The sequence below is a fragment of the Polistes dominula genome, unplaced genomic scaffold (assembly GCF_049000335.1).
Source record: "Polistes dominula isolate Pdom_NZ unplaced genomic scaffold, Pdom_raw_medaka contig_17, whole genome shotgun sequence".
Classification (NCBI taxonomy): Eukaryota; Metazoa; Arthropoda; class Insecta; order Hymenoptera; family Vespidae; genus Polistes; species Polistes dominula.
Genome location: NW_028301049.1, coordinates 2,671,186 through 2,698,577, shown reverse-complemented (window position 1 = coordinate 2,698,577; position 27,392 = coordinate 2,671,186). Strand labels below are relative to the sequence as shown.

General features: G+C 26.9%; 2 protein-coding genes across 6 annotated transcripts; one reads left to right on the top strand and one right to left on the bottom strand.

The window, feature by feature from the left end:
- The first annotated feature begins 209 nt into the window (after positions 1-209).
- Positions 210-20,262, top strand: LOC107067983 (protein lethal(2)essential for life). 3 transcript variants are annotated; one of them, XM_015323959.2, is made up of 3 exons: positions 210-10,765; positions 18,071-18,292; positions 20,019-20,262. In XM_015323959.2, the coding sequence occupies exons 1-3, from the start codon at positions 10,421-10,423 to the stop codon at positions 20,148-20,150; spliced, it is 699 nt and encodes a 232-aa protein (XP_015179445.1). In that variant the 5' UTR covers positions 210-10,420; the 3' UTR covers positions 20,151-20,262. The 3 variants fall into 3 exon arrangements, with proteins under 3 accessions (XP_015179445.1, XP_089031604.1, XP_089031603.1); XM_089175478.1 differs by lacking the exon at positions 20,019-20,262 and having other exon boundaries at positions 210-4,800; positions 10,501-10,765; positions 18,071-18,792; XM_089175477.1 differs by lacking the exon at positions 20,019-20,262 and having other exon boundaries at positions 211-10,765; positions 18,071-18,792.
- Positions 20,263-20,739: 477 nt separating this feature from the next.
- LOC107068039 (aquaporin AQPAe.a) lies at positions 20,740-27,206 on the bottom strand. Of its 3 annotated transcripts, none has more exons than XM_089175476.1 (7): positions 27,076-27,206; positions 26,733-26,899; positions 26,308-26,451; positions 26,001-26,234; positions 25,842-25,922; positions 25,187-25,347; positions 20,740-25,112 (listed from the first exon to the last, which is right to left on the bottom strand). In XM_089175476.1, exons 1-6 carry the CDS (start codon positions 27,098-27,100, stop codon positions 25,231-25,233), a joined length of 768 nt encoding a protein of 255 aa, XP_089031602.1. In that variant the 5' UTR covers positions 27,101-27,206; the 3' UTR covers positions 20,740-25,112; positions 25,187-25,230. The 3 variants fall into 3 exon arrangements, with proteins under 3 accessions (XP_089031602.1, XP_089031601.1, XP_089031600.1); XM_089175475.1 differs by having other exon boundaries at positions 20,740-23,512; XM_089175474.1 differs by having other exon boundaries at positions 20,740-25,347.
- Positions 27,207-27,392: the final 186 nt, after the last annotated feature.

The following is a 27,392-nucleotide window of genomic DNA, read 5'->3' as shown; positions in this document are numbered from 1 at the left end:
GTAAGACCCATTTTAACAAATAATATCTTCTTCCGGATCCCAAAATGATTTTGATTAGTGTACAAGCTTCAATGATACACCAATAAGGTTGATAAAAATAAAAATACCATGAAATATGGGAGCGTAAAGTTTAAATATTAAATATTAAATATAGGAAGGACGATAATAATTGGTTATTATATAATAAATAAAAATGAATAAAAAAAAATAGAAATACTCAATGGTTTTTTTTTTTTTTTTTTTTTTTTTTTTTTAATATCTGATTTCACTTTATTGTTTTTTCTCAGCCAGTAAAAGATTTTATGAATTCTGTTATTTTGTTTGTTCGTTTTTTATGTTTTCTTTTTAACGTAGCACATTGATATATTATTTATGTGTATATATATATATATATAATATAATATAAGTTTTATGATATAAACATAGCCACAGATAAAATTTATCTATTAGAATTAAAAATGTCATTTTGTAAAATATTTCTTTCAGGAGCGTACAATAAGTATAGTAAAATTTTGTAATTTGTAATTCGTTATTGCATTCGCTTGTGTTATTTGTTATTTAAATAGATAAAGAACCAGTAGTATTATAAAACACACATTGTAGTTGATACATAATCTACGCGTTTTCTATACCTAAGTTGATAACACTGTATCTATAGCGATTTATAACCCTGGTTATACAAAACACATCGTACAAACGTTTAAATACCAATCCCATAGTTTATAATAAAAATTAATCATAAATAAACGTGTTTTTATTAATATCGTATTCTAAACATAAGCAAAATGATGTATATACTACCTTCAAGCCATCGAGTTATACAGTATAATAAATTGTTTTAATTATTATCCCAAACCATTATCTTTTTTATTGTATTTTTTTTTGTTTTTTTTTTTTATTTTTTTAAGTTTTTTCTTATATTTTTTATAGCTCGTAGTTTTAATTATATTCTCATGTAGTAGTAGTAGTAGTAGTAGTTGTAGTAGTATGTGTAAATGTGAAGTTCATTGTATGATTCGTGTAATTATTATATAATAATATATAGATATATACATATAAGTATTTATATTTAATATATAAAATTACTTATATATATGTATGTATGTATTAAATATAGCGCGTCACGCAGTTGTCATTAACGAACGACATGTATCATATTATTATTATTATTATTATTATTCTAATTACTTCCCCTTTTGTTGACAAAAGATACAGATAGAGATAGAAGATATTATACACATCTAATTATCTATACATAAGTATATATAAGTATTAATAAATATATATACGTATGCATATATTTTAATGTATATAAATATTATGAATGTGTGTCACGCAGTTGTTTTGTTGTTTAATTAACAACTAACACTCTATCGTATATATATATATAATTTTTTTTAAATTATATTCTTTCTTACTTTCTTTCATTTCATTTCATTTCATTTCGTTTCATTTCGTTTCATTTCATTTTTCGTTTTATCCAGTAAATTCAACGAGACATAGTTCAAAGTTTTGAGTGAAGATTTCTCATAAGTTTTCTACGAGACTTTATTCGCGACTTCAATGGCATGTATGGAAAAAGTTGGTGGTAAGATTTTGCCATAAGTTGTTCAATGAACCTTATAGATTTTTATGATTTAAATATTAAAAACTAATATGTAGGTAAAAGGGCTTGTTTCATAATGATTACAACTACCACCTAATTTAAAGGAATATTTGTAATATATTCTATTTTTAAAATACTACTATTAATGATTTTCATAAGAATAATATAGCGTTGGACGTTCAATTAACGTGTATTTTTTAATAAGTATGAAACATTAACGTAAAAGCTAATTTATTAATCTAATATCGATGCACTTTTTTCTTATCTTTTAATTAATACGCATGAGTCAAAGCGTTGATGGTGCAACTTTTTCACCATTTCTCTTTTTGGGTCTTTTTTTTTTTTAATTCAATTGTTTCATCAATTGGGTCGTGTGTTATTTTTTATTTTATCCGACAAGTACACGGATTATTAATTTTCCATGGTTTTGTGAACCTGTTTTGTTTATTGTGTGCTGTATTTTCTCCTTTTTTTTTTTTTTTTCAAGTTCCTAATAAAGGAAATATTGATTTCTTGTAATCAGTTAAACTTTTCGGACTATTTTCTTCATTGTTTTAAAAATGTATGTGCAGTTGGTTATTTAAATTTGTTTTTTTTTTGTGTTGTTTTTTCACTTGTCCTAAAATGTAGATTTATTTATTTATATATATATATATATATATATATATATATAAATAAGAAATTGATATTATTTTATCTACATTAGCATATTTCTGTGAAGTGTTAACCATCTTTCCATACATACTTAAATAACTCTACTTGTATGTATTACTTAACAAATAAAATTTTTCATTCGGATCCCTATTTGCATTCTTAAATTAACAATATTCGTTAGCACTCAGGAACACTCAAAATTATTTATATTTCATATTTTCTTTTGTTTTTTTTTTTTTTGTTGCGACGATTGCTCGTCACTTTTTATTATTTTTTATATTTTTTTATTTTTTTTTATTTTTTTATTATTATTTGTTGGTTTAAGGTCACCATTGTAACGAGAAAATAAGAAAAGCAACTAGTTGAAAGTATACATGTTACGTCAATAATAATAATAATAATAATTACTTTATGACAATGAAAGCTCTCGTTCGTATTTGCTCTTAATTAATAATAAATGACGTAATTGTCGTTTCTTAACAATAAACTGATCCTAAGTGTTTATTTCAAAACGTGTACTCCTTTATAAATCTTTAGCGTATTAACCTGCAGAGTTATTAAAATATTATTATTATTTAATAGACAATTGATCCCTAAATAATAAGAGTCAAATTTTTTTTTTTTTTTTTTTTTTTTTAGAATTAACCTAAACTATTTTTGAAAAGATATTAAATATTATTTAGACGAATACTATCAGGCGAAAATAAAAAAATAAAAAATTAATAAATGTTTCAACGAATTGTACATAGAATAAAAAAAGAGAGTAGAAGGGATAGGAAGGGAGAGGGAAGAGGTTGCAATTAACCTGAACGACATTTTAAAATTATGAAAGACAAATTACCTCGCGCACCTTTTTTAAGTTTTTTACAGTTTTTTACAGTTCTACCTTCTCCCCCACCCCCACTCCCTTCCCTGGTATGTTAGTTTACAAAGAGGAGCTTGAAAAGTTTACTTTTAAATAGAAAACACACAAAAAATAGAAAGCTACGTTAGAACTGCAGGTTTAAGATCTTTTACAACTAATTTGTTGGAAAAATTTGTGAAAGTTTAAGTGTCCCTTTATATAGATATAATTATTCTCACGTTTTAATTATGCCCTTTAAGTGATTTAAATTTTTTTGATCTAACGAAGGCAGGTAAGTAATCAAAAATTTGGTATTATTTGTATTTTAAAATACAACTTACAGTTATCATACTCTCGTTTTATTTTTGTTGTTGTTGTTTATTCCCTCACTTATTAACTAATTTTTATCGATACTAGATAAAACATAGTAACACATAGTATTTCGTTCATAGGAAATCCAAGGCTACGGTCGTATCAGGTTTCTTTTTTTTTTCAATTATTAATTATCATTCTCGATTCCTATATGTTGGTATCGATTATCCATATAATAAAGATGAATTAATACGATTGGGAGGACGATTGGGAAAACTCTTTGATCGTCAATTATTTTTATTATAACACCTGATCAATCTAAAGTGATTTTATTACAAGACCTGGGAAGGGGGGGACAGGACCTTATCTTTTTCATTTGAGATGAATTTAATATGATTATCAGTATCTTCAACGACAGTTCTTCACTTCTAACTAATTAATTCATTAATTATTGCTTAGACTGTCGTTTATAGTGTCACACGTTATTAGAGTTTTTACCTGACTGTTACCTTTTTGCAAATTGTGGTAATACCTGAAAGTATCTAAAACATGCGATATTTTATCACACGTTGTATATATTTGTGTCTTTACGATTTCAATTGATCATTCTTTACTGTGTAATGATCAATTTATTAATTGTTATACCCAGTGTCTATGTTGTGCATATTACTGCAAGACGAATATATTTGGTCATGAAAATTCCTAACACTATAAGAACATGAGTTTCTACTAAATTTAAACGATGATATTGAAAGACTAGATAATAATGTTTACAGGGCTTAAGTGTGTTTCATATTCGATCTGTAAATCTGTAGATTTTATTCTACCCACTCACCACCCACCCTTTCTTCCAAGATTATTTTCTATACAACACTAAGCTCAAAGAAATGTTCGACGTTTCTAAAATGGAACACACTGAGAAACATTGAAAATGTATCATCCGTTCGTTGTTGATAGAATTCGGAATTTTAGTGGGGGTGAGGTAGTGTGCGTTCAATATTAAAGCAACACACACAATGTTATTGTTGTTGTTGGTGAGGTTAAAAGATGACGCGGTGTTAGAGGTGTCCTGTTTTTAGTACGAACATTTGACTCGGTTGTGTTATTTTTAGAAAGGTAACTCATTTCGTTATATATCTAACAAGTACACGTCACGTGATCTCAGACATTTTCGTGAAAACGTCAGAAAAAGACCCCCCTACTCTTCTTGATTTTCGAACTATTTAAGTTCGCGATGTTCTAAGAGTTTTATGTTGATTCGAATAAGAAAGTGAAGGAATCGTTTCTCTCCTCTTGTTAGTTTTTTTTTTACTGTGCCACCATATTATCATTTTAAGGGATTTTTTAAAGGGATTTTCAATTTGCGTGTCCTGTCAACCAATAGGTACGGTAGTGGTTATTCGTGTTTAAATGTTGTTGTTGTTATTGTTGTTTCCCATCTTTAATCTAATAATAAGCTTTCCTCTTTAATTTTATTTTTTTTTTTTAATTTTTTTATTTTTTTTTTTTTAACTTTTTTTCAACATTTTGTAAATTTTTTGTTCTTATTTTTTATCGATACCTGGGCGTTCTCGTTAATTTTAAAGTACACAAGCTTTAGTTAATATTTACGTACCAAGCTTTTGAAGTCTCTAGTCATGCCTTTCTTTCTCCTTCAGTTCTTTTTTTTATCTTTTTTTTTCTTTTTTTTCTTTTTTTGTTTTTTTTGTTTTTTGAATGTTTTATACCTTTCGCGTTGAACCTATGTCCTAATAAAACGTATTACATCAAAAATATATACTACTAACAAATCTGTAGTCCTTAAGAACGTAAATTTTATAAATTCCTATCAGGTAGACTAATTCTTATTTTTACGATGTGTACGCATGGCCATAAATGAAAGCACTAAAGTGTATATTAAAGGAATCATGTGAAAATTTCAGCCAATTGTAAATATATGTACTTTCAAATATAAAAAAAAAAAAAAAAAAATATGAAAATTCAGCTGTAAAAAAAAAAATAGAAAGTCTTACGTGAGGGTTATTTTTATAAAATGGAGAAAGTTACAGATATTTCTTTTTGAAAAAAAAAATAAATAAATAAATAAAAAGAAAAGACAGAAAACTTAAGATCCTAATTTCCAAAGTCAATTTCTACCTAATGCCCAATTTCCATCCTTAATTATCAATATAGCGTAATGGTTAATTCCTCGTTTAATTACTTATCCAATCTAACTTATAAACACACTCGGAATCTGTATCTATGTTTCACCAATGCACCTTGCGCAATAAATAATTTTCAAATGCTTAATATTATTTCTTAAGTAATTGTATGCTTAATAAATTACTCTCTTAAGAGTTATTTTTGTTAATCCCTTCATATGCGTAGTATTTATTGTCAGAAGTTATGCAAATTAAAATCATTCTATCATTCTCGAGCAAGTTTTTATGAACAGATATATATATAAAGGGTATATATAATAGGTCAATGTAAATCGAAATTTTTTTTTTTTTTTTAAATAACAACTAAAACTTAAATTTACGATATTTTTCATAGCGTGTCGATTGGCATGTAATTTTACCTAATTATTAATTCTTAATTTCTAATGTAGTACTATAAATAGCATCTCAATCAAAACAATTAATTTGACCGTATCATGTATAATATCATGTATTTAGTAATATGACACATTTAGCCAATTACTAATTACATCAAATTTACAAAGATTTAGGAGAAATAATTTACAATAATTTACATAATCATCTTCAATGCACCCTTCAATCGTATTTTGTCGTTTAGCGTCCGACCGGCAAGTACACGCACGTGCAAGTAATATTAATTATTAATTAGAAGGAAGAAGATAATTATAAAAACGACGATAAAAACAATTTCGCGACGAATTCAAAATTTCATTAATAATAATAGAAGAAGAAGAGAAGGTGGAGGAGGAGGAGGAGGAGGAGGATAAAGTTTGTTCAAAATTGAAAGAAACTGGAAATGTTTGTCGTGTTACTTTTCGGCTGAATGATGATTCTAAAAATATAATGATAGTCATTTTCATTGACCTAACACCTCCTACACGCGTTTCACGATTGAACAAACTTTCCTGCTACTTTTTTCCCCTCCCAAGGAGTATTTAACAACGACATTGATGTTTAAAAAAATGACCTTGCGTAAATAGTCCCTTTATTATTCTAGTATTTTTTTTTTTTTTTTTTTTTAATTTTTATTCCTTTCTTAGCACTCTAATCGTAGCAATTGTGGGCGCTTGAATGGTGTAACTTTAACTTTACTATGCGTATTGAGGTCATTATAGGTCCATTGATATATTATATGTATATATTATACTACTCAAACATATTTTACCTTCCCATTTCAAATTTATAATTTAAAATATCAGTTCATCGAAAAATGCTCGAATAAGAAAGATTTTAATCGATTTATCTTCTGACAGGATTCCTTAAATCTATTATTTACACTCAATTATTTAAAATTTAACCTTATATAATAATATAGATATATAATAATATAGTTAAGTTACAGTTCAATCGACTTATCACCTAATTATATTTGAGTCGAGTACCCCATAATGTTCTTTTAAACGTTAATTTGTAGACCCCACACTGACATTGTTTTTTTCTAATAGTAATCAATATTATTTTTAAAAAGTAGCATTTCAAAAATTTTACAAATATATGTGGAATATAATAAAATTTCGATACTTTTATCGCGCTCATTTCTGCACAGAGTTTCAAATTTGTTCATCATGTTAGTCACATTGAATGGTCATATTATATATTATTAAGTTAATATTAACAATGTCATTTGATTTAGTGAATATATCAATCATAATATATTAGGAGTTAATATTAGCATCAAATATGGTTAAAAATTACAACTCTCAAACTCTCAAATGCCCAGGGATAGATATATAATAATGTTGTGCGCTGTGCGCGATCTTAATTATGTCATTAGCTAAACATTGTCCGTATTCATCATTGTTAAATTTTATTATCATTGTAAGAGACGTCGTGTGATTAAAAAAAAAAGAATCATTTACGGGTCAAAGTTTGTTAGTAATAAAATGATTACAATCGAGGTTGATTGATTTAATTTGAAAGATGACAATAAAAAAAAAAGGAACCTTATTATTTTTTTTTCCTTAAACCTAATTCTATTAGCCATAATCCGTTTTTGTCGTTGTTATCGAGATCATTCGCGTGACACAATCACCGGCATCATTTTTTTTTTTCATGTTACAGAGGCATCCACGTATTTTTTTTATTTTTTTTTTTATTTCTTTAAATATTTTTTATCCCCCCAATTGTATCATTTCAATACCATTGGACACAAGAAATAACCCGTTAAATGATCTTTTTTACACACTCGATCCTAACAATGATAATTAAGAGATTTAACAAATGAAATTATTCTAATTATACCTAATAATAAATGTGTTTCTCTTAATGTTTATAGTAATGATTAGCAGACTTTTTTTGGGGTGAGCAATAATTTTTAATAATAACGATTTTTATTATTATCAAAAACTTTTACTCTTTTAGCCCAATCGTTTATTTTTCATAAATCCTAATTATATATATATATATATATATATTTAATTATATATATATATTTATATATAGTGTATGACCCGTTGATTAGAATTTAAAAAAAAAAAAAAAAAAGAAAAACATAATATATATTTTCACGTTTTTCTCCTATTTTTCTTTTATGTTTCATATAATATATTTTAATAATTGCCTAATTTAGAGAAAAATCATTTTAGCCTGAGCTTTTATGATTTTAATTTAATTAATTTCCATCCACATATTAATACAATTTATAAATCTGAATGCCATGTATGCATGTGAAATATTATAGTAAGTCTAATAAATGTTTTGCTCTTTTAAATTTAATAATATGATACAGCTTACATCAGTCGCCGATTAATAAATTTCCATCGATTAAAAATTAAATTTAAGTGTAGGGCGTTCCTTAGGTAAATTTGTTAATTTCTTTTTTATTTTGCGAATAGGCTGTAGACTCGTGTATTTTAGAAATATCTCTCACGTCCATTTATACTAAGATTTAGGGCACATCATTTCATTTCTTTCATGCTCAATAAATAACCTAATTATGTTTTCTAATTTTGTTAAAACTATATCATGCTTTATATTATAATTAATCATAATAATATAGTTTTGGATAGTTTTGATGCATTCTTTTTTTTTTTTTTTTTTTTTAACGTTTAACGAAGTTAGCATTCCTGCGATCCCAAATTCTATGAGCCTCTCATTTCCCATAGTAGTACCATATAATATTATGCAATGTAATATAATAATAATTTGACCAATAATCGAATTATTATTTATATTTTTCATGGCTCTTTTTCCAGCTGTTTGATTCCTACACTAATAGTTGACCTGTCTTTGCAAGAGTATCTTTTTTTTTTCTTTTTTTTCTTTTTTTCTTTTTTTTCTTTTTTTTTTTTTCTTTTTTTCGCCTTTTAATGACTTTCTAATTTTTTTTTCTTACTTTCCCATATTTGACTCTGATTTTTCAGTAACTTCACAGTCACAGCATAGATTATCAATTAAGCCATAATTATTTAAAACAATAAGATTCTCATTGAACATTCACGTTATTCAATAAATTATGTTTTTTTTTTTTTTACGATGTCAAATACGTCCTTATTAGAATTTGAAAAAAAAAAAAAAAAAAAACATAATATATATTTGCCCTCGCATTTGACATTTCTTGTTGGGTTGGCTTTGTTTGTTTCTGTAGTTTATCATTTTTTGTGTACAAGTACTAGCCTAATTAGGACACTGCTTTTTCTTATTACAATAATTGTACGCAAAATTTTCTTAATACTAATGTTACGCACTGTGACAAATTCTAATTAAATAAATCTAATTTAGATATATAAAAATTCATGTTCAGTTTCATGCTCAGAGATTTATATTAAAATTCATGAAGTAGAAGAGTCGTGTTTTCTAAAATTTAATTAGTTGCTGTTTATATATATATATATATAAATTTTTTTCTTTTCATTTAATTTTTTCTGGTTATATATAATACAACAAATTTTGATAAAGGGGCACAAATTGCATATGGCAACGTTTTCAACAACACGAATGTTTAATTCACATCACCCCCCATATAAGGGTTTTTCAATACTCAGCCTTTATCTTGTTATTTTTTTTTTTTAATAAATATTTGTTCCTGGCTTCAGTTGTTTATCGAAACATTTCTAATTTGATCTGTGACTTGATTTTTTATTTCTGTTTCATAGTATGAAATAAAAGTGTGTCCTTATTATCCTTTCGACTATTTCAAAAAATCTCTTTCAATTATTCTATTTCTTGAACCTGTTTTTTTTTTCTTTTTCATTTTCCTATCATGTCAATTTTCTTTCAAAAAATTCTTTTGAATATCGATGCACGTGTGAGAGTAATTTAATATATATATATACGTGTCTTTTGCAAGCAATTGTTTGTATAAACTTGAGTGAATATAACATTGAATTCATTACGATCTAAATTCTGTGGGTCATGCTTCTTTTTTATTTTATTTTATCTCTTTTCTTCGTATTTTCAATAATAGTAATAATAATAATAATGATTACCATAATATAATAACTGGCTAAGTTTCAATTTTTTTTTTATAGATTTTTTATTCTTTTTTGTTTTTTTTTTGTTTTTTTTTGTTTCTCATTTTTTTTCGACTTTACAGTACTTCGCATTGTATTCCTTCACATTCATTGACTGATTTTTTGCCTCATTTTCTAATTATATTTTTATCGCTCTATCTTTTTTATTTTTTTATTTTTTTTTTATTTTTTTTTATTTTTTTGTTTTTTTTTACTTATTATTTGGCCATAAATCCATACCTATATACCATTAAGAGCATACCTTTAATAATTTTTGAAGTATTCTGAAACCAAACCTATTCGTATGCATTAATCCTTAAATGTACTATAGTTAAATGTTATTTAATTAAAGGGTGTTTTTACATTAAAATTGATGGTTGATTACAGAATTGGAATATTAATTTTTCTATTTATATATATATTATTAATATATCAAATCGTTTATGTTTACAGAAAAAAGAAAATGTCTATAGTACCACTCGTGTTTCATGATTGGTGGGAAGATATGGATCGTCCCGTTTCAAGGATTTGGGATCAATATTTTGGTAGAGGATTGCATAGAAACGATTTGGTCACAGGATTTTCCGATTTCGGTATAAATAGACCATTAAGATCATTACTGGGAAACAACAGTACCTACTACCGACCATGGAGGACAGTGACACGACAAAATTCTGGTGGCTCGAGTACTATCAAAATGGAGAAAGATAACTTTCAGGTATGACGTTTATGTGATATTTCAATGTGATTATTTTATTCTGACACATGTTGTCGCACGTATTTTCGGTTTTTGTTTTTTTTTTTGTTTTATATATTCGCAATTCATTTTTGCTTTTGTTTAAATCTTGTGTTTCAAATCTTAAGCACAGTTGTTATCTATACGGTGTTGTTATCAATAATTTCGTAGATTTTAATGATGTTTGAGATTCATTCTACTATTCCATTTCTCATAATTGAAAATTACGTTGTTCATTGATTTTATTAGTTAATGTTAGGTTATTTTTTATTTATTTTTAATTAATACGAATATTCAGTCATATGAATTTTTAATTCAATTCTTATCCATTTGTTATAGTCAATTTCATTACAACACATTTCTCTCTGTTTGCTTTTAATTTTTTTAATAATAATTTCTCACAGATCTTACTATTTCACGATGTTACTATTTTTCTTTCTTATTTTTCTTCTTCTTCTTCTTCTATCACATGATATTATATTTTAAATTCATTTTAAATTACACGACTGTTGAAAAAAGTTTGTGGAAAATAATTTAACACGAAGACACATAAAGAAAAAAAATTAAATAAAATTAGAAAAGATAATCACATGGTTTTCTTAAAGCAATGCAAGATTTGAATTGCGAAAATTCGATTCATTGTTATTCATTGTGTCTCATTATTATTATTATTATTATTATTAATTATTTGTATTCGAATCATTCTGTAAACTCCTACGAAACGATGTTCTTCTTCTTTCTTCATTTTAATTTCTCCCTTAACACAATCCCTTTTTTAATGAACATTTTTTAAACTTTGTTTTCATCTCCATGTAGCACTTTCGTAAAAGCTAATAATTCAATTAAAATGGGAGTACTCTGATCACAACCGTTTTATTATCTATCCTCTTCCTTTACAAAACCCTATTTACATCTAATTTTTGTTCTTTTAGATGTATATAGGATTCTGTAAAGGATGAGGATTTAAACGAAGAAAAATGATTTAAATTAAACCCTATCAATAATATAGATCTTTTAAATTGTCTTATTTAATTTTTAAATTACAGACAAAAATAACACACAAATAAGTCTTCTGCTTTTTTTTTTTTATTTTTTTCCAACCCTTTTATAATATAATTTTCATAAATGATACACACGTATCGTAAAGTTCTATCTTAATAAATGTGGCTTTATGCTGACATTGGTCAATCTTACGAACTAATCTATGAGAAAATTAGTTCGTAAAGATGAAAATAGAAAAAAAAAAGAAAAAGGAAAAAAAAAATTTACAAACACTATATATATATATATATATGAATATATGTTACAAAAATTTGAGTAGCATCGGAAAGCACTTAATCAATTTTGGATCTTTCTATCACCACATATATTCTACGACACTTTCATTAGTGTAAGATGCACGTTGGACCTATGTTGATTTTTATTTTTTTTTTATTTTTAATATCCTCTCCTTTTTTTTTAATTATTATTATTATAATTAATTACCGCAGTTCGCGTTTATGCAAAAAGAAGTCTTATTGAAAACGTCGAATCAAATTTTCGATGTTTTATTTTTATTTTTGACTCATTTCCAATATTATGTTTTTGGCTATTTTTTGATTTTATTCATAGTTTTAATTTTAGATTGAAACTAAGTTTATTAATAAATTTTAGTAATGGAAGGCAATCGTATAAATACGTCGACGACTATCCCACGACTTTCATAATAATTTGAAAGTCGTGGGACAGCCGGGACAACTAATTTCTTAATTTACACTCTCTTTCTGATTAGAATGAATAATCAATTAAACAAAAAAAAAAAAAGAAAATCGATATTTCAACAAAAAAAAAAGAACCCGCGTTCCTCAAACTTCTTACTTTTCTATTTGAAATTTATATTTGATCTAACTCAATTATCTGTTTTATTTTCTACTCGAAATAATATCGTATTTTACGAAAACTATGCTCAAAGTTTAAACAACAAATTATTCTCGATAATTGTTATTCAATTTATATTCAAAATATCGTCTGTCTCGTTGATTTAATATGTCGATGTTATTGACACTGGATAAAACGTTATTTTTTTTTTGTTCTTTTTATTTAAATGATGTCCCTGTGTTGTTTTTTTTTTTTTTAACACACCCGTTATGAAACGATGTTCTTTATCTAAAACGAGTCGATTAATTCTGCACAGAATTGGAAAGTTCTATATTTGTTTATGTATTTTTACTGCAAGCAGAATAAACGTACTCGTAGTTTTATTATTTTGAAATAAGCTGATAAGAAAGAAGGTTTTATCAGTGATCGAAATCACCCACCAACCCACTCCCCCTCTCACCCCGTTCTGTTAATTAAAATGAAATTATTAACCGCTTAACTAAACGCGGTTCACGTATTCGGTTCTTGTTAAAAATTGCAACTTTGTTTAGTATGCTATATTATTTTTATATAATAATTTAATTATATATTATTACTCTCGTAAGATGTTGTTGTTGTTGTTGTTGTTGTTGTTGTTGTTGTTGTTAATGTTGTTAAATCGAGTTGGAATTGATTGTTGTAACCACTATCTTATCGACATTTAATTAATAAATATCGTTAATTCTAAGAAGCAAAGATAGTAGAGAAGATTATGTTTGTTGCTACTACTCGAAGCTCTTATACCACATAATGTTACCCACACGTACATACGACGACGCACATTTGTTTAAAATAATATTGAAAAATATCAAATGGCTTGGGAGATATACATCATCCTACAGATAGCATATAAATTGCGTAGAGTATACACTACAATTAAAATATTCAAATTAAATGATTATTATTTTCAATGTTCCCAGATATTAGTATTTCGTTATTATTTTTGTTTTATCTTGTATATATGTATTGGTTATACTTTAATTTTAATTTTTTTTTATTATAATCGATTATAAACGCAAATTATTATCTATATATTAAATATATATATATACGCCCCCTTAATTATTCTATAATGTGTGTGTGTCAATTATAATAATACAATAATAATAATAATTATTATTATTATAGAAAATTAAACGAAAGTAGATTACAATATGCGAAGATTAATTATAGAAAATTAAAACAAAACAAAAAAAAATTAAAAAAAAGATCAATTAATATTGTAGCTGCTTTTTTTCTTTCTTTTCTTTTCTTTTCTTTTCTTTTGTGCGTTCGTTGTTTTATTTTGTTTTGTTTTGTTTAACTTTTTTCTTCTTCTTCTTCTTTTTCTATCAAAAAATTTCTGGACTGAGATTTACAGATTAAAGTGAATTTATTCTTTCTCGTTTTGTTATCTGAAGTATAAAAAAAGGTATAGAAACTATGGAGTATATAATAATATCCTCAGGTTTTATATTATCTTTTTCTTTTTCTTTTTCTTTCTTTTTTTTTTTATCGTGTTTGTTTTTTTCTTTTTTTTTTTTTTATACAATTAATATTTAATATTCTGAAAAAAGAAAGAACAACGGTGTATATATTATTATTGATATAAATCGTATTTAAATATACATAGAATATGTAGAGACTTTTATAAATATTTCTAGGAATCAGATTAGTTTTTGTTTTTGTTTTTTTTTTTTGCAAAATCGGAATCGCGTTTTAAAAAGGGTTCAAAGGGAAACGGGAGGAAGGGTTCAAAGTTGTCGCATTCGTAAGGGTTTTTTCTTAAACACTAAATGAAAAATTAAATATAATTGAATAGATAGATTTTAAGAATAGAAAAGTTAGGATAGGAAAATTTATAGAAAGGAAGGAAAGGAAGAAGAGGAAGGAAAAGGAAGGGGGATGGGGTAAAAAGAAAAGAATAAAAAAAAAAAATAGGAGAGGAGACGAAAACCTTCACCGGGTGATGAAAATTGTTATCAAACTTCAAATCTACGATTTGCAAAGAAATATGATTTATATATGATAAATATTTAATAATTATTTAAATAATCACACACGAGGAAAAAATATTTGACTCTTATTTTAAGAAATATGATATTATATATATATATATATATATATATATAATGTTTTACAAAAAAAAAACTGAATAATTAGAATTAATCATGTAAAATATTATAAAGTGAAATATGACGATATGGGGAAAATAATAATTGGATGATTGATGGATGGATTGATTGATTGATATGGATGATGGGTTAACGAAAGGTAGGAAATATCTGTTGGAACATCAGAACACCCGAAAATTGTTCTTTTCTGTTATTATTACAACCGAAACTATTAATTCTTTCTTTTCTACCATCGTTAAAACATCTGCTTATGTTGTTGCTGCTGCTGCTACAACTAAAACCACCATTACTACAACTACTAACGTAATCTTTCACGTTTCTTTTACTACCCTTTCTCATCATCATCATCATCATCATCATAATCGTTGTTATTTCTTTTTCTTTCAATAATATGAAACTTCCATTATTCTTATATTCGCAAATTAATCAACGACACGATCTGTTAAATCTCAATCGTTAACATTTTTACAGCGAGTTATAAAAAGAATACTACGCTGAAATCTGATGTTCAATAGCGAATAAAGAAATTAGGTTGGTAATAGAAACCAAAAGAATGAGAGAAAAAAGAAAAAAAAGCAGCGTTTATTTTTCCTTTTTTTTTTCCTCAACAAGATGTGAATAATCAAATCTGTATCATCATCATCATCATTATCATTATCATCATTATCATTATCATCATTATCATCACACGTACAATCTTTATCCTTTATGATTTATCCGAAGAATTCATAGTTCGATCAATAATTGGTGGTTTCAAATTTCTCACCCTTAAACTATCGAGACCAACCCCCTCCCATTAATGAGTTGGGGAGGGGGGAGGGGTGAAAGGTAACTCGATTTTAGATAAAAACGAGACAGGTATCTAAAGTGTTCCTGAGACGAAACGATATTTATATGTATATATATATATATATTTATATATATGAGTGTGTGTATGTATTTTTGTTATGTATAATACATATATTTAAATATGTTTGTATGGGGGTGTACTTGGGCTGGATAAAATGGGGAAAATGTTTATGTATTTATCAAGAAGACAATAATATGCGACAAATAATCGTTGGATATACACCACAGCGGTTCTCAACTCTTACGATTCCTTTTTTATTTATTTATTTATTTAATTCTCTTTGTTTGTTTGTTTGTATTTAATCGCGTAATCATCACAGATATTAAAAGAGTCGCAATGATCTCTCTTCTATTTTTTTTTTCTTTTTTTCTTTCTTTCTTTCTTTCTTTCTTTCTTTCTTTTTAAAACTATTTTATTCTCGCGTATGAATTTTCCACCACAATTCGACGTATTTGAAATGATTTTTTTATCGCATTACGATTTGTTGTTAAAAATTTCAAAATGTTCTAACGTAGAACGCAATAATCCTGTTTGTATTTTTAATTTTTATCAGTTTATTACGTTTGCGTTTAATGCGATTAAACAAATACAACGATGTTATGAAAAAGAAAAAGAGAAGAAAAAAAAAGAAAAAAGAAAGAAAACGTTTATATATATTTATATATGTATATAAATTCAGGTATCAGTCTTGTTGGAGAATAAAACCGAAACTGGAAATGCAATTCTGGATTTAATTACGGAGACGAAGAAACGTGTCACCCCCCCTAAAAGGGGCACCACTCACCACCCTAAAACGGGGGGTGAGACTTGGATTTTCGTTAAAATGTGTTCTTTTTTTTTTTTTTTTAATATAAACGATCTGTTATCCTCTTTTCTATTTCTTCTTCTTCTTCTTCTCTTTTGTTTTCCTAAGTTCACGGTTTATTCTGCTTATAAAGTTTCATTTGTTTTTTTTTTTTTTTTTTTTTTACAAAAATAAAGACTTTGAATGAATCAACGAGTTATACGGGGGAATCGTACCACAAAATACCGAATCCTCTCTCATAAATAATATTTCGTTTTTCCGTTTTATTTTATTTTGTTTATTCTCTTACCGTTTGCGAAAAAAGAGTTTTCACGAAAAGTACGATCGCGTTAAGGATAATTATTATTATTAATTATGACGATACGTTTGATGTTAATTAGGGTTGTTGTTGTTGTTGCTCTTTTCGGTCCACGCTCTTAGAGCGGGCCGATTAAAAAAAAAAAAAAAAAACTGCACTTATGGTTATTTTTGTGTGTCTCGTATTCTTTGTTTTCAATCACAATTTTATTCTGTGCTATTTTTAATGATACATTTAATTTCAATTTAATTCATTAATTATAAGAATGCATACTTTTGTTCTTTTTTTTTTCTTTTCTTTTTCTAAAGCTCTAAATGTAAGAAAAAAGAAAGCTCGGATCGCACTGTACGCGTATTGTTTTTTTTATATTACTCTTTTCACTTATTCGAATGAATCACCACCTACTTGTATGTGTGCTCTCTCTTTACGTGGGCATTTGTTAATATTATGAGAAAAGAACAATTCCACAAAACAAGTAGGTGAACCTGGTAACTACATCTTCCCGGTTATCTTTTGTTGTACGATTTTATACGAAACTATCCAGGATTTTATGTCAGAGAGAAAAAAAAAAAGTAAGAGGGTAAAAAAAAAAGAAGTTGTTTTTTATTTTCTTTACATGAAAATTCCGTCCGATTCTTAAATCTCCGTAATGGGCTTTATTTTATTTATTTTATTTTTTACTTCTTTGTTTCTGTGTTTTTATTACAGACAATTTGAATAACTTTTCTACATGATCAAGATTTGATATTATCAAACGAAGATAAATCTTTGAGTTAAAAATTATTAACTCCAACAAGATTTTAAAACATTTAGGAACACTTTGATCGATTTCATTTAAAAAAAAAAAAAAAAAAAAAAAAACGGAACTACACCGTTCACGAATATCCTTGGATAAAGAAAGAAAGGAAAAAGAAAAAAAATTCAAGAGAAATGTACTCCCCCTTTATATCTTATTCTTTTCTTTTGTTTTTTTTTTGTTTTTTTTTTGTTTTTTATTGTTTCATATATATTTTCTCGTTTCTATTTCAAACAATATATCGAAGATAGAAATAAAAAAAATAAAACTTTTGCGGACGTAGAAATTCATGTGTGTCGTGTCTTCTCTTACTCTGAGTAAAACACCATTAAAAAGGTGTTTACAAATCAAACACCACCATATGGTGTTTACGTACGTTCCTCTCCTTTCTCTATGGTGTTATTTATATCGGAAATAACTTGAAAAAAATCATATATATATATATATCAGAATTAATTCTGGACCTTTTAGTATGTTTAAACGATTGATTGTGGATCGTTTAAAAAATAAACAAGAGATGTTTTGCAGGTAATACTGGACGTTCAGCAATTTTCACCTGACGAGATTACGGTGAAGACGGTTGATAAAAACGTGGTTGTAGAAGCCAAACACGAGGAAAGACAAGACGAGCATGGATTTATCAGCAGACAATTTGTACGAAGATATATCCTGCCAAATGATTACGATGCGATCAACGTAACCTCGACGCTTTCCTCTGATGGTGTTTTAACTATAACGGCACCAAGAAAGGTAAGAAAAACCACACCTGCTGTTTCTCCTTTTCTTTTTTTATTTTTTATCCTTTCCTATTATTCGGTTCTTCCCCCTCCCTTTCTACCGTATTTCCCTTCCTTCCTATCGTTTAAAACGAATTCGAATGAAAAATTGTGTTTGCTTTGTTTTTAAATATGCTCGAACTCGTTGATCAGTATAAATAATACCATGTGTGTGTGTGTGTGTGTATGTGTGGAATGATTATTTTTCCACACCGTTGTTCTACTAGTAAAATTATGATGGAACGCAACGAGAGGGACAACGCACCACCATATTCTCCACCCACCCACCCAAATCTACCACCTACCACCACACCACCTCCACCACCTTTTCTCTGTCCCTCTCGATTTTTATTTATTCTTTCTTTTTTCGGTTTGTTGTTTCCTTTTTCTGTTTGTTTCTTTTTTTGTGCTTCAACTTACTTTCTTTGTTTCTGTATATTTATTGTTTTGTTTTGTTTTTTTTTTATTGTAAATCCAACACCCCCGCGTTTTTCCAACCGTGTCTCTCCCGTGGGCTTCTCTTTTCTTTCTGCTCTTTCCTGCTAGGCTATTGTGAAGTTACACTCTTACTGATGGTGTTGTATGTGATGCCCACGCGGATCTCTAATTTTACCGACACAGCTAAACACGATAAAAAAGAATATACAACTTATTATAATAACTACGTAGTTTTTGAACTTCGATCAAACGAATGAATTGTGCGTGTGTGCGTGTGTGTGTATGTTTTATACAGGTTTGAAAGAATTTTAAGTTTAATTTTGTTATTCGTGTTTTGCTATCGGTCTATTCAAATTTAATGAATTTTCTCGAGATTTTGAGTGAAACGCTCGTTAAATCTTAGCGCTTCGTTTCTTTTTTTTTTATTTCTCTTTTTTTTTTAATTTTATTTTTATTTAATCGAAATTATTTTATACAGAATATTATCATAGTTACAGTGGGATTTTGTTTTTACCACAAATTGATTGAATTAATTTTATAAACGAAGAGCAACCGATTCGCGAGTGTCTCTTCTCGTATCATTATTAATTTGTGACTTTAATTTTGTTTAATAAATAATATATACGACCGGTAAACACTAATTATAAATAATATTGTTAATACGAATTTTTTTTTTATTTGAAGTGACGCTACGTAACAAACGTTGAAAGAGCTCAAATATATTTTTTTACTTTTCTTGCTTGTTTTTTTCAATTGTTCTTTTTTTTTTATACATTAACATAATTTATAAATTATCCTACTATTCGATTGTTTCGAAACACTTTGTTTACGTGCTCGAATCGAACGAATCGATGGATTTTATGACAAAATTGATTTGTTTTAATCTCGAAAAAATTTGCGCACCTCCGAATTAGTTAGTAGCGACACCGATTGGTAATATGAGTTTATTATATGTTTCATTAAAAAAAAATATATATATATAAAAATATTTATCTGTAAATTCTCGGTACAATCAACCGCTTACCTATTATTATTCGGAGGTATTATTCTTCATGAAATTTGAGTATTTCATAGCTTAATCGGACCAGTTTTCGTTGCGTACGGATTGTTCAAGCACCGAGACCCCGTAGGGTTCACTAAAAAAAGAAACATTTGTGATAACTCATACAAATAAGAAGATGAAATCAAAACTAATATTGCACATTTTAATTATTTATTATTCTTTTTTCCCCTTTTCCATCTGTTTTTTTTTTGTTTTACAGAAGCCCGAACCCACTGGAACCGAAAGGATTATAAACATCGTTAAAACCGGTTTGCCTGCTGAAAAAACGTTGCCGGTTGAAACCAAAATCGAAACTCAAATTGAAACCGAAAAGAAAAACGAAACGGAATAAAACGTAAACGATAATTATCAATCAATACATTTGATTTATGTATAATAATTTTATATATTAAATTTATATATATATGTATGTGTGTATGTAATAAAAATATTTCAAATTGTTACTAGAGTTCAATCCATAAGATCACTGTGAAAACGATGACACAGATTGTTATATGCGTACAAGAATAAAATCAAATGATACGATTAACAATCAACCAATGAATGTATCCTCATTCTCAACATGTTTAATTATAATCACATTATTATTGTTTAATTATAAAAACATTCTTACACTATTAAAGATCATTCACCCATTCTCACATAAAAATATTTCACAATAGAAACACACAGATACACTCAAAGTAAAAATATTTTCTTCCAATGACCAGAAATATAATTATTCCATATATAACTTATAGAATATTTAAATAAAATAAACCTAAGAAAATGTAAAATTAAATAATAATTAAAATAATAAAAAAATCTAAAAACTTACGGTTTACTGTCGCGCTCCGCAGCGATGCCCGGCTCGTCTACATTGTAACGATTGGTGTTGTCCCGTAGGCCCTTGGACGATCACGAAAAAAAAAATAAAAAGCGAAAAGGTTGATTAGCCGGTGAAGGTTCCCTACTCGTCCCTCGATGGGTGAGGTCCGGAGGGAGGTTTGGGAAGGTTTCCTGAAGTATTCAGTATCCTAACTGAACGAAGGTCTGTTAACGAATGCGCCTGGTCGGTGGAACCCATCGGGTTTATATAGCTGACGTGTCCCGGGCATCGAACATTCGAGAAAATTCAACCGCTGCATGGCGCTGTACACCGAACACTTTGTTTGTCCGGTTTTATTCCTAACGCGCAATATCATATTATTACAAATATCTTGCATATAATCAATAAATTATGACATTAAATGTTAACCCAGACCAAGATTAATTCAAAACTAAACGATTTGGGTTATCAAAATTGTTCATATTATCTTGGTTTAATAAAAAACAAGGAAATATGTAGTATTGATCGGTCGAACGTAGACAGAATTTCTGGCACGTTCTCTACTTGTGAACCCCACCATAAACCGTATCTCACACTTTGTTCGATGGAATGTATATATATACGTTACTAATACATTATTGAAACCGGTTTATATGTGAACTCACACCGACAAATATGGTTTGACCGTGTAGTATAAAACTGGTTGAGTGAGAACTGAGAGAGAAAGATAGATACATATATATATATGAAACACAATCAAACATATATATATATAACCAACTTGGTTCGTGAGATAATATTTTGCGTCTTGCTTTCTGTAACCTTCCTCTCTCTCTCTCTCTCTTTCTCTTTATCTGTTTCTTTCTCTTTCTCTTTATCTGTTTCTCTCTCTCTCTCTCTCTTATTCATTTTCTTTCTCATACTTTTCTTTCGGTTGTTCACGTGACCAGGGCCAGAAACCGATGCGTAGTTTCCACGTAGCCTAAAAAAGGGCGAAACCCAGTACTACGACGCAATTCCCTTTCTCGAAGGACGTTTTACTACGACGTTTCTAGAATAGTCTTCGATTTATTAATTTCTCTTTTCCTTTTTTCGTAATATACCGTTTGATCGATAAATACAAAACTAATGTTTCCTTTTATTGTTATTTAATGTATCTTCTAATAGATAAGTTAAAAATGATAAACATTTATCGAAATTTCGAAAATAAACATTCCAAAATTCACTTTCACTAAAACGCGATTTAAAATTTTCCACATTGAATACATTGTATAACATTAAATGGTATAAATTGTTCTAATGGTAAATAAATAAAATTGATGTTTTTCTAGAAAAGTTTCTAGAAAATTCGAGATTTCATGTAAAAAATCTTTCATAATGTACGAATATTCTAATAAGAAATAATTAAACAATAAGTATTGCATCACGATAATGTTCAATTTTTGTTTCCTATATTTTTATTTTATTTCTAAATGACCCGTTTGTATGTACGACATTTTAAAACGTTAAAATTTGTTTAAAATATAATACGAACAAATATAGAAAATAGAAATACCGTACGATACGTTAGAATAGAAAAAAAAAAAAAACGAGTTCTATTTGATATAAGAAAGAAAGAAGGTTGAGTTCACACAACAGCATAATACAACGCAACAAACAACACATACAAACAAACACACACAGCTACGCACAGCTGCTTTTACATCGATATATCTACACACACATACTTTCAAAACCGTAAAGAATGACCTGAGAGGATAAACAGGATGAGAGAAGAGAAAGAAGGGAGGGAATTCGTATACCCTTTCCCTTCACAACGAATGTTAAACCGTAACACTGAATTCAAAACTGCGTAGCATCCTAAAATGACCTTCGATGGATGCGTAGAAAAAAACAAAAAATTTTCCTCTTGCCATACCACACGCGACCTTTTTATCGCACGTTGTTTTTTAAACAGAATCAGTAATGCAAACGTTATTTTTAGGTATCTCGAATAACATAGGCGCCTTGTTCAAGGCCCACCATGTTTACTACGTTCTAATCATATTATTTTTTTTATCTTTTCCTTTTGAAGTGTATCTACATTCTATTTTTTATTTTATTTTTTTTTTTTGAATATATTATTTTTATTTAGCATGGTAGATATATAATAATTCGTCACAGGTTGATCAATAATTTTGCCTTGTACATATTTGCGAAATTTATTTACAAAAAATAATATAGTAATATATAAGTTTATGATTAAATTGATGTATGGTGAATAAATGAATTGCAATTTTGTTGGTGTGGGAATAAAAGAGTAACCAAGTGTAATATTATTCTCATATTCTTATTGTTATGCATAATAAGATGTAAGAGTTCATAGTACTCGTTTGTATATGAAAAGATTCTAAAGATTTAACAACAACAAAATATTCTCACGAAAAGGGAATGTATAATGTCGGGTTAAGTGTATACACAATTTTAACTGAAAGGATGATAAAATATTATTTATCAGAGTATTTTTATTTTCACGTTTTGTGGATCATACATTTACCATTTATTTTCTGTTTCAATCAAATGATTTAAACTGTTGACGATAAGTTATGCAAACAGAGATTATAAATCTTTGAAGATTAAGATTATGAGCATACAAAAATTGAAAGAAAAATAATATATTTTTGTAGTAGATTACGATAACACGTAAAGAAGCAGACACGTTTGTAGAACACCGCAAAGTTTGCCTAAATATAGAATCTAGGATAGAGAGAAGTATCGTTGCGTGTGTCTTACATGTTTTAACTGCATGTGAGTTTCAACGGTTTATGCATGAAGAATCAACTTCATAGAAACATAATTGAAAGAACCGGTCGAATTATTTTCAATCATCTTATTCAAAAGGTAACCTAGAAAAAATGATTTAATTTATTATTTTTCATTTATATTACATTCAAGAACACACACGGTTAGTTCACGAATGTTTGTTTCGTTATTGATCGAACTAACTGTCTTTGAAAATTTATTTATTTATTTATTTATTTTTTTTTTAATATCAATTGCAAATAATTGTACAACAATTCGATAATAAAATAAAGGCTAATGTTTAATAAGAATTATTGTAAAATAAAATTTGCAAAGGTGGATGTAACAATTTTAATTTGAAGTAAAAAGATTAGTCAAACAAATATTGTCTATATTGTCAATATAGTAATAAATTTAAAATAAAAAATATTATATAGAATAATATTATTATTAACAATATAATTATTATTTTTAATAAGCCACGTTTAAGTCTTGCAATTATATGCAATTATAAACTAGCATTGTATTTAAAATACAATGTTCAAGTATTTCGTGTAAAATAAACCCTCTTTTCATTTTTCACTTCGTTTATTATCGAAGTATATTTTTCAATTAAAAAATTATAATGGTTGAAGACAAATTAAAGGAATTTTTTATTAAAGATAAATAAATTTTTAAAATATAATAATATTAATAATCTATTAGATAAATGTAATAAAATTTTCAAAGAAATTATCTGATAAAATATTATACGAAAATTATAAATTGAGTAGACCGAAATGATTAATGATAAATAATAAAAAAAAAAAAAAAAAAAAAAACGAAATAAATCTCTTACATAACGTATCGTAAATAAAAAAAAGAGGAAAAAAAAAGTTTATGATCTTCGGGTCGCAGCCGTTTGGGCGCTTCTCGATGTTCCAGAACGTTCTACGACTAATCGATAAATACAACGTGAGAAGAAATTGTCTATATATTTCTATTTCTATATATACATTTATTGAAAATGCGCAATTATGTCTAATAAATTTATCCCCATATAAATTATTATAAGACATGTACAGAAAATTTTCATCAAATTTCATTGATATGAATATTAACTTCAAATATAATAATTATCATTCGAGTATGATATAATAATAATAATAATAATTCTTTCGATTATTATTATCTTTGTTTCTGTATAAATTTAAAAACAACAATAATTATGTATCCCACGATAAAGTTTCATACGAAAGGGGTTAAAACTTATGATAAAACAAACGTAAACTACTGACTCTTTTTCATTCTAACTACAACCCTTCATTTCTATGAATAATGACAGGTATACTAATCGTTCTTTGAGTTTTCACAACTGTAAACTTTTTTTCTCCTATAACTTATGATTTTTTCCAAATGGGTTTATTTTCTATATGAAAGGGTGTTCGATGAAGTTGACCAATTTGAAATGTAAATGCGACGTAGTCTTTAAACTTATAACAAATAAAAAATATTTAATATACTTTTAATAATCATCAATAATAATTTATATAAATATACAAAAAAATATATATTAATTTATATATTATTTATTATTATTATTTATATAAAAAAAAATAATCAATGATTTGAAGCCTTGTGTGTAACAATGCCATCTAGTATAAGAAACCAATACTACGTTGAAATTTCATCTTGAAAATGACTATACCAACGTACAATAATTATCTGAGATAAAATTGTTTCGTGTATTTAATGCATAGAAATTGTACTAATCGTAGATAATATAGAAAAATATTTACCTTTATTTTGACACGATCAAAAATTATGTTCAATTATTTCCATCCTACATTTTGACGATCGTTGATTCATTATAATATTTTATTCGTGGTTTGTTTAAAAAGAATAATTGATAAACGTATGATCCTAATAATGCACCAATTGTTGGTCCGAACCAATAAACCTAAAAATAAAATTCGATTAGCTAATATCAAGTATTTGATTAACCAATAACTAAATTTTAAAATTGTTTATTTATGGGAAACCATAAATCGAACTTTCAGAAGAAAAGGGAAGACTAATTTAAGTTAATTTGTTAACAATATTATTATCTGGGAAAAGAGATAATTTATGTTTTAGACAAAAAAAAAATCGTAACCCCTAAAAGAGCATTGTAATAAATTAATAAAAATATCTTACTATAGTAATTTAATATATAATATAATTATATATTGTATATTATTTATATATTGTAATATATTATAACAAATAAATATTAAATACGTAATATATACATTGGGTTTTGGGGGACAAGTGAATGGTTGCAGATTTTGTCGACAGGTGGCTTTTCAAACTCAACAATGATTTAATTACTAACCCAATAATAATAAATAAATAAATATATATTGTAATATATAATTATATACTATACAATAAATAATTTAATTAAAAATTTACCCATTGATTAGTCCAATCACTGTTCCATAATGCAGGACCAAAAGAACGAGCAGGATTCATACTACAACCCGTGTATGGTCCCTGAAAACAACCCTTTCATTCTTATCATCAACATAAATTAAATACAAATAAGAAAAAATATAATTTAAAAAATGTTACCGCAGCAAGTGAGATAGCAACAACGGAAAAACCAAATCTGATAGCAGTTGAATCTGTGGTATGAGCACATCTGGAATCCCATGTTGCACATGCACCGAGAAGTATGCAAGCAGTGCATAATGCTTCGATAAGAATAGCTTGAGAAATGCTGACACTAGGATGAATAACAGTCATGCAAACGCCAACCATCGAATTTGAATTACCATTGTTAAATAAATCACCTGGTATTACTACCTGTTTAATATTTAACAAATATATTTAATTTAATTAATATACATTAGTATTATAAAAATTAAAATCAAATAACCTGTAATGCACCGTATCCAAGAGTTGCACCTATAAATTGTGCAATTACGTATAAGATACCTGTTGGAATACTTTTTAAACCTACGATTACTGCACCAATTGTAACTGCTGGATTTAAATGAGCTCCACTAACGTGACCCAACATCTAATCAAATGAAATAGAATTTATTTTATTTAAAATTAAATTTCATTCAATCATATATTTGAAATTATTTTCAAATATTTATACATTATATTACTGAATCAATTAAAAAATGTTTAATACTGTAATTGTTACTTCCGCAATCGTAAGACAATAAATTCTAATTTTCTTACTTTTTTTCTTTTTTTTTTTTTTACAGTTTAACAAGAATGTAATTTTATACACATTTAATTTAGCATTCACTGATTAATTTTATAATTATTTGTTTATATATTAAAACTTACCATAATTATAAGATTTACTGTCATACCAAATGCAATAGACGATTGCAGTGGTGTAGGTAACAAGGAACCGATACATGCCATACAACCAATAAAAATTAATATTGCTGTACCAACTATTTCTGCAATAAACATAGTCCACGTTCCCTCTTGCAATTTCCATAATGCAACTGTATAAAACAATAAAAACAAAATATACTTTATATAAATCAGACGCACACTTAAATGACAATCAAAATCATTACTTGAAACATTATATATTAAGTTATAAAGATTGAAATTATATTTCAAATGTTTATGTTAATTAAAAATATAAAATTTGGAATTTGTTTAATACTCTGCTAACCTTTAGATTCTTCTTGATTAGACATCACAATGATCGATTAGAATACTTTGTAAGTGGGATTGATTCTATCGTTCGGTTTGATCATTTAATAGTTTATGGAATTACTTTAATCATACGACTGCACACAACCGTTATCGTGTAATTGATAAATATTATCATAAAATAAAAATATGTGTATTGCCTTATCGAATCTTTATCTTGTAAATCAATGCTTCGCATACTTCAATTGTATTTTTTAAATCTTATACTTTTAATCCACTTTATAAGTGTGTGTTAAACGTAGTTATTTTCCTAAACAACTTGTCTTTTCATTTTTA

Bases quoted from the DNA above. Each gene is read 5' to 3' on its own strand.
- LOC107067983 (XM_089175477.1), top strand. From the start codon at position 10,421: ATGGTTGATTACAGAATTGGAATATTAATTTTTCTATTTATATATATA. The intron at 10,766-18,070 runs GTATGACGTTTA...GATGTTTTGCAG, and splicing joins TGGAGAAAGATAACTTTCAG to GTAATACTGGACGTTCAGCA.
- LOC107068039 (XM_089175474.1), bottom strand. From the start codon at position 27,100: ATGTCTAATCAAGAAGAATCTAAAG. The intron at 26,235-26,307 runs GTTATTTGATTT...AATATTAAACAG, and splicing joins TTGGATACGGTGCATTACAG to GTAGTAATACCAGGTGATTT. The intron at 25,923-26,000 runs GTAACATTTTTT...GGTTGTTTTCAG, and splicing joins TTGCTATCTCACTTGCTGCG to GGACCATACACGGGTTGTAG.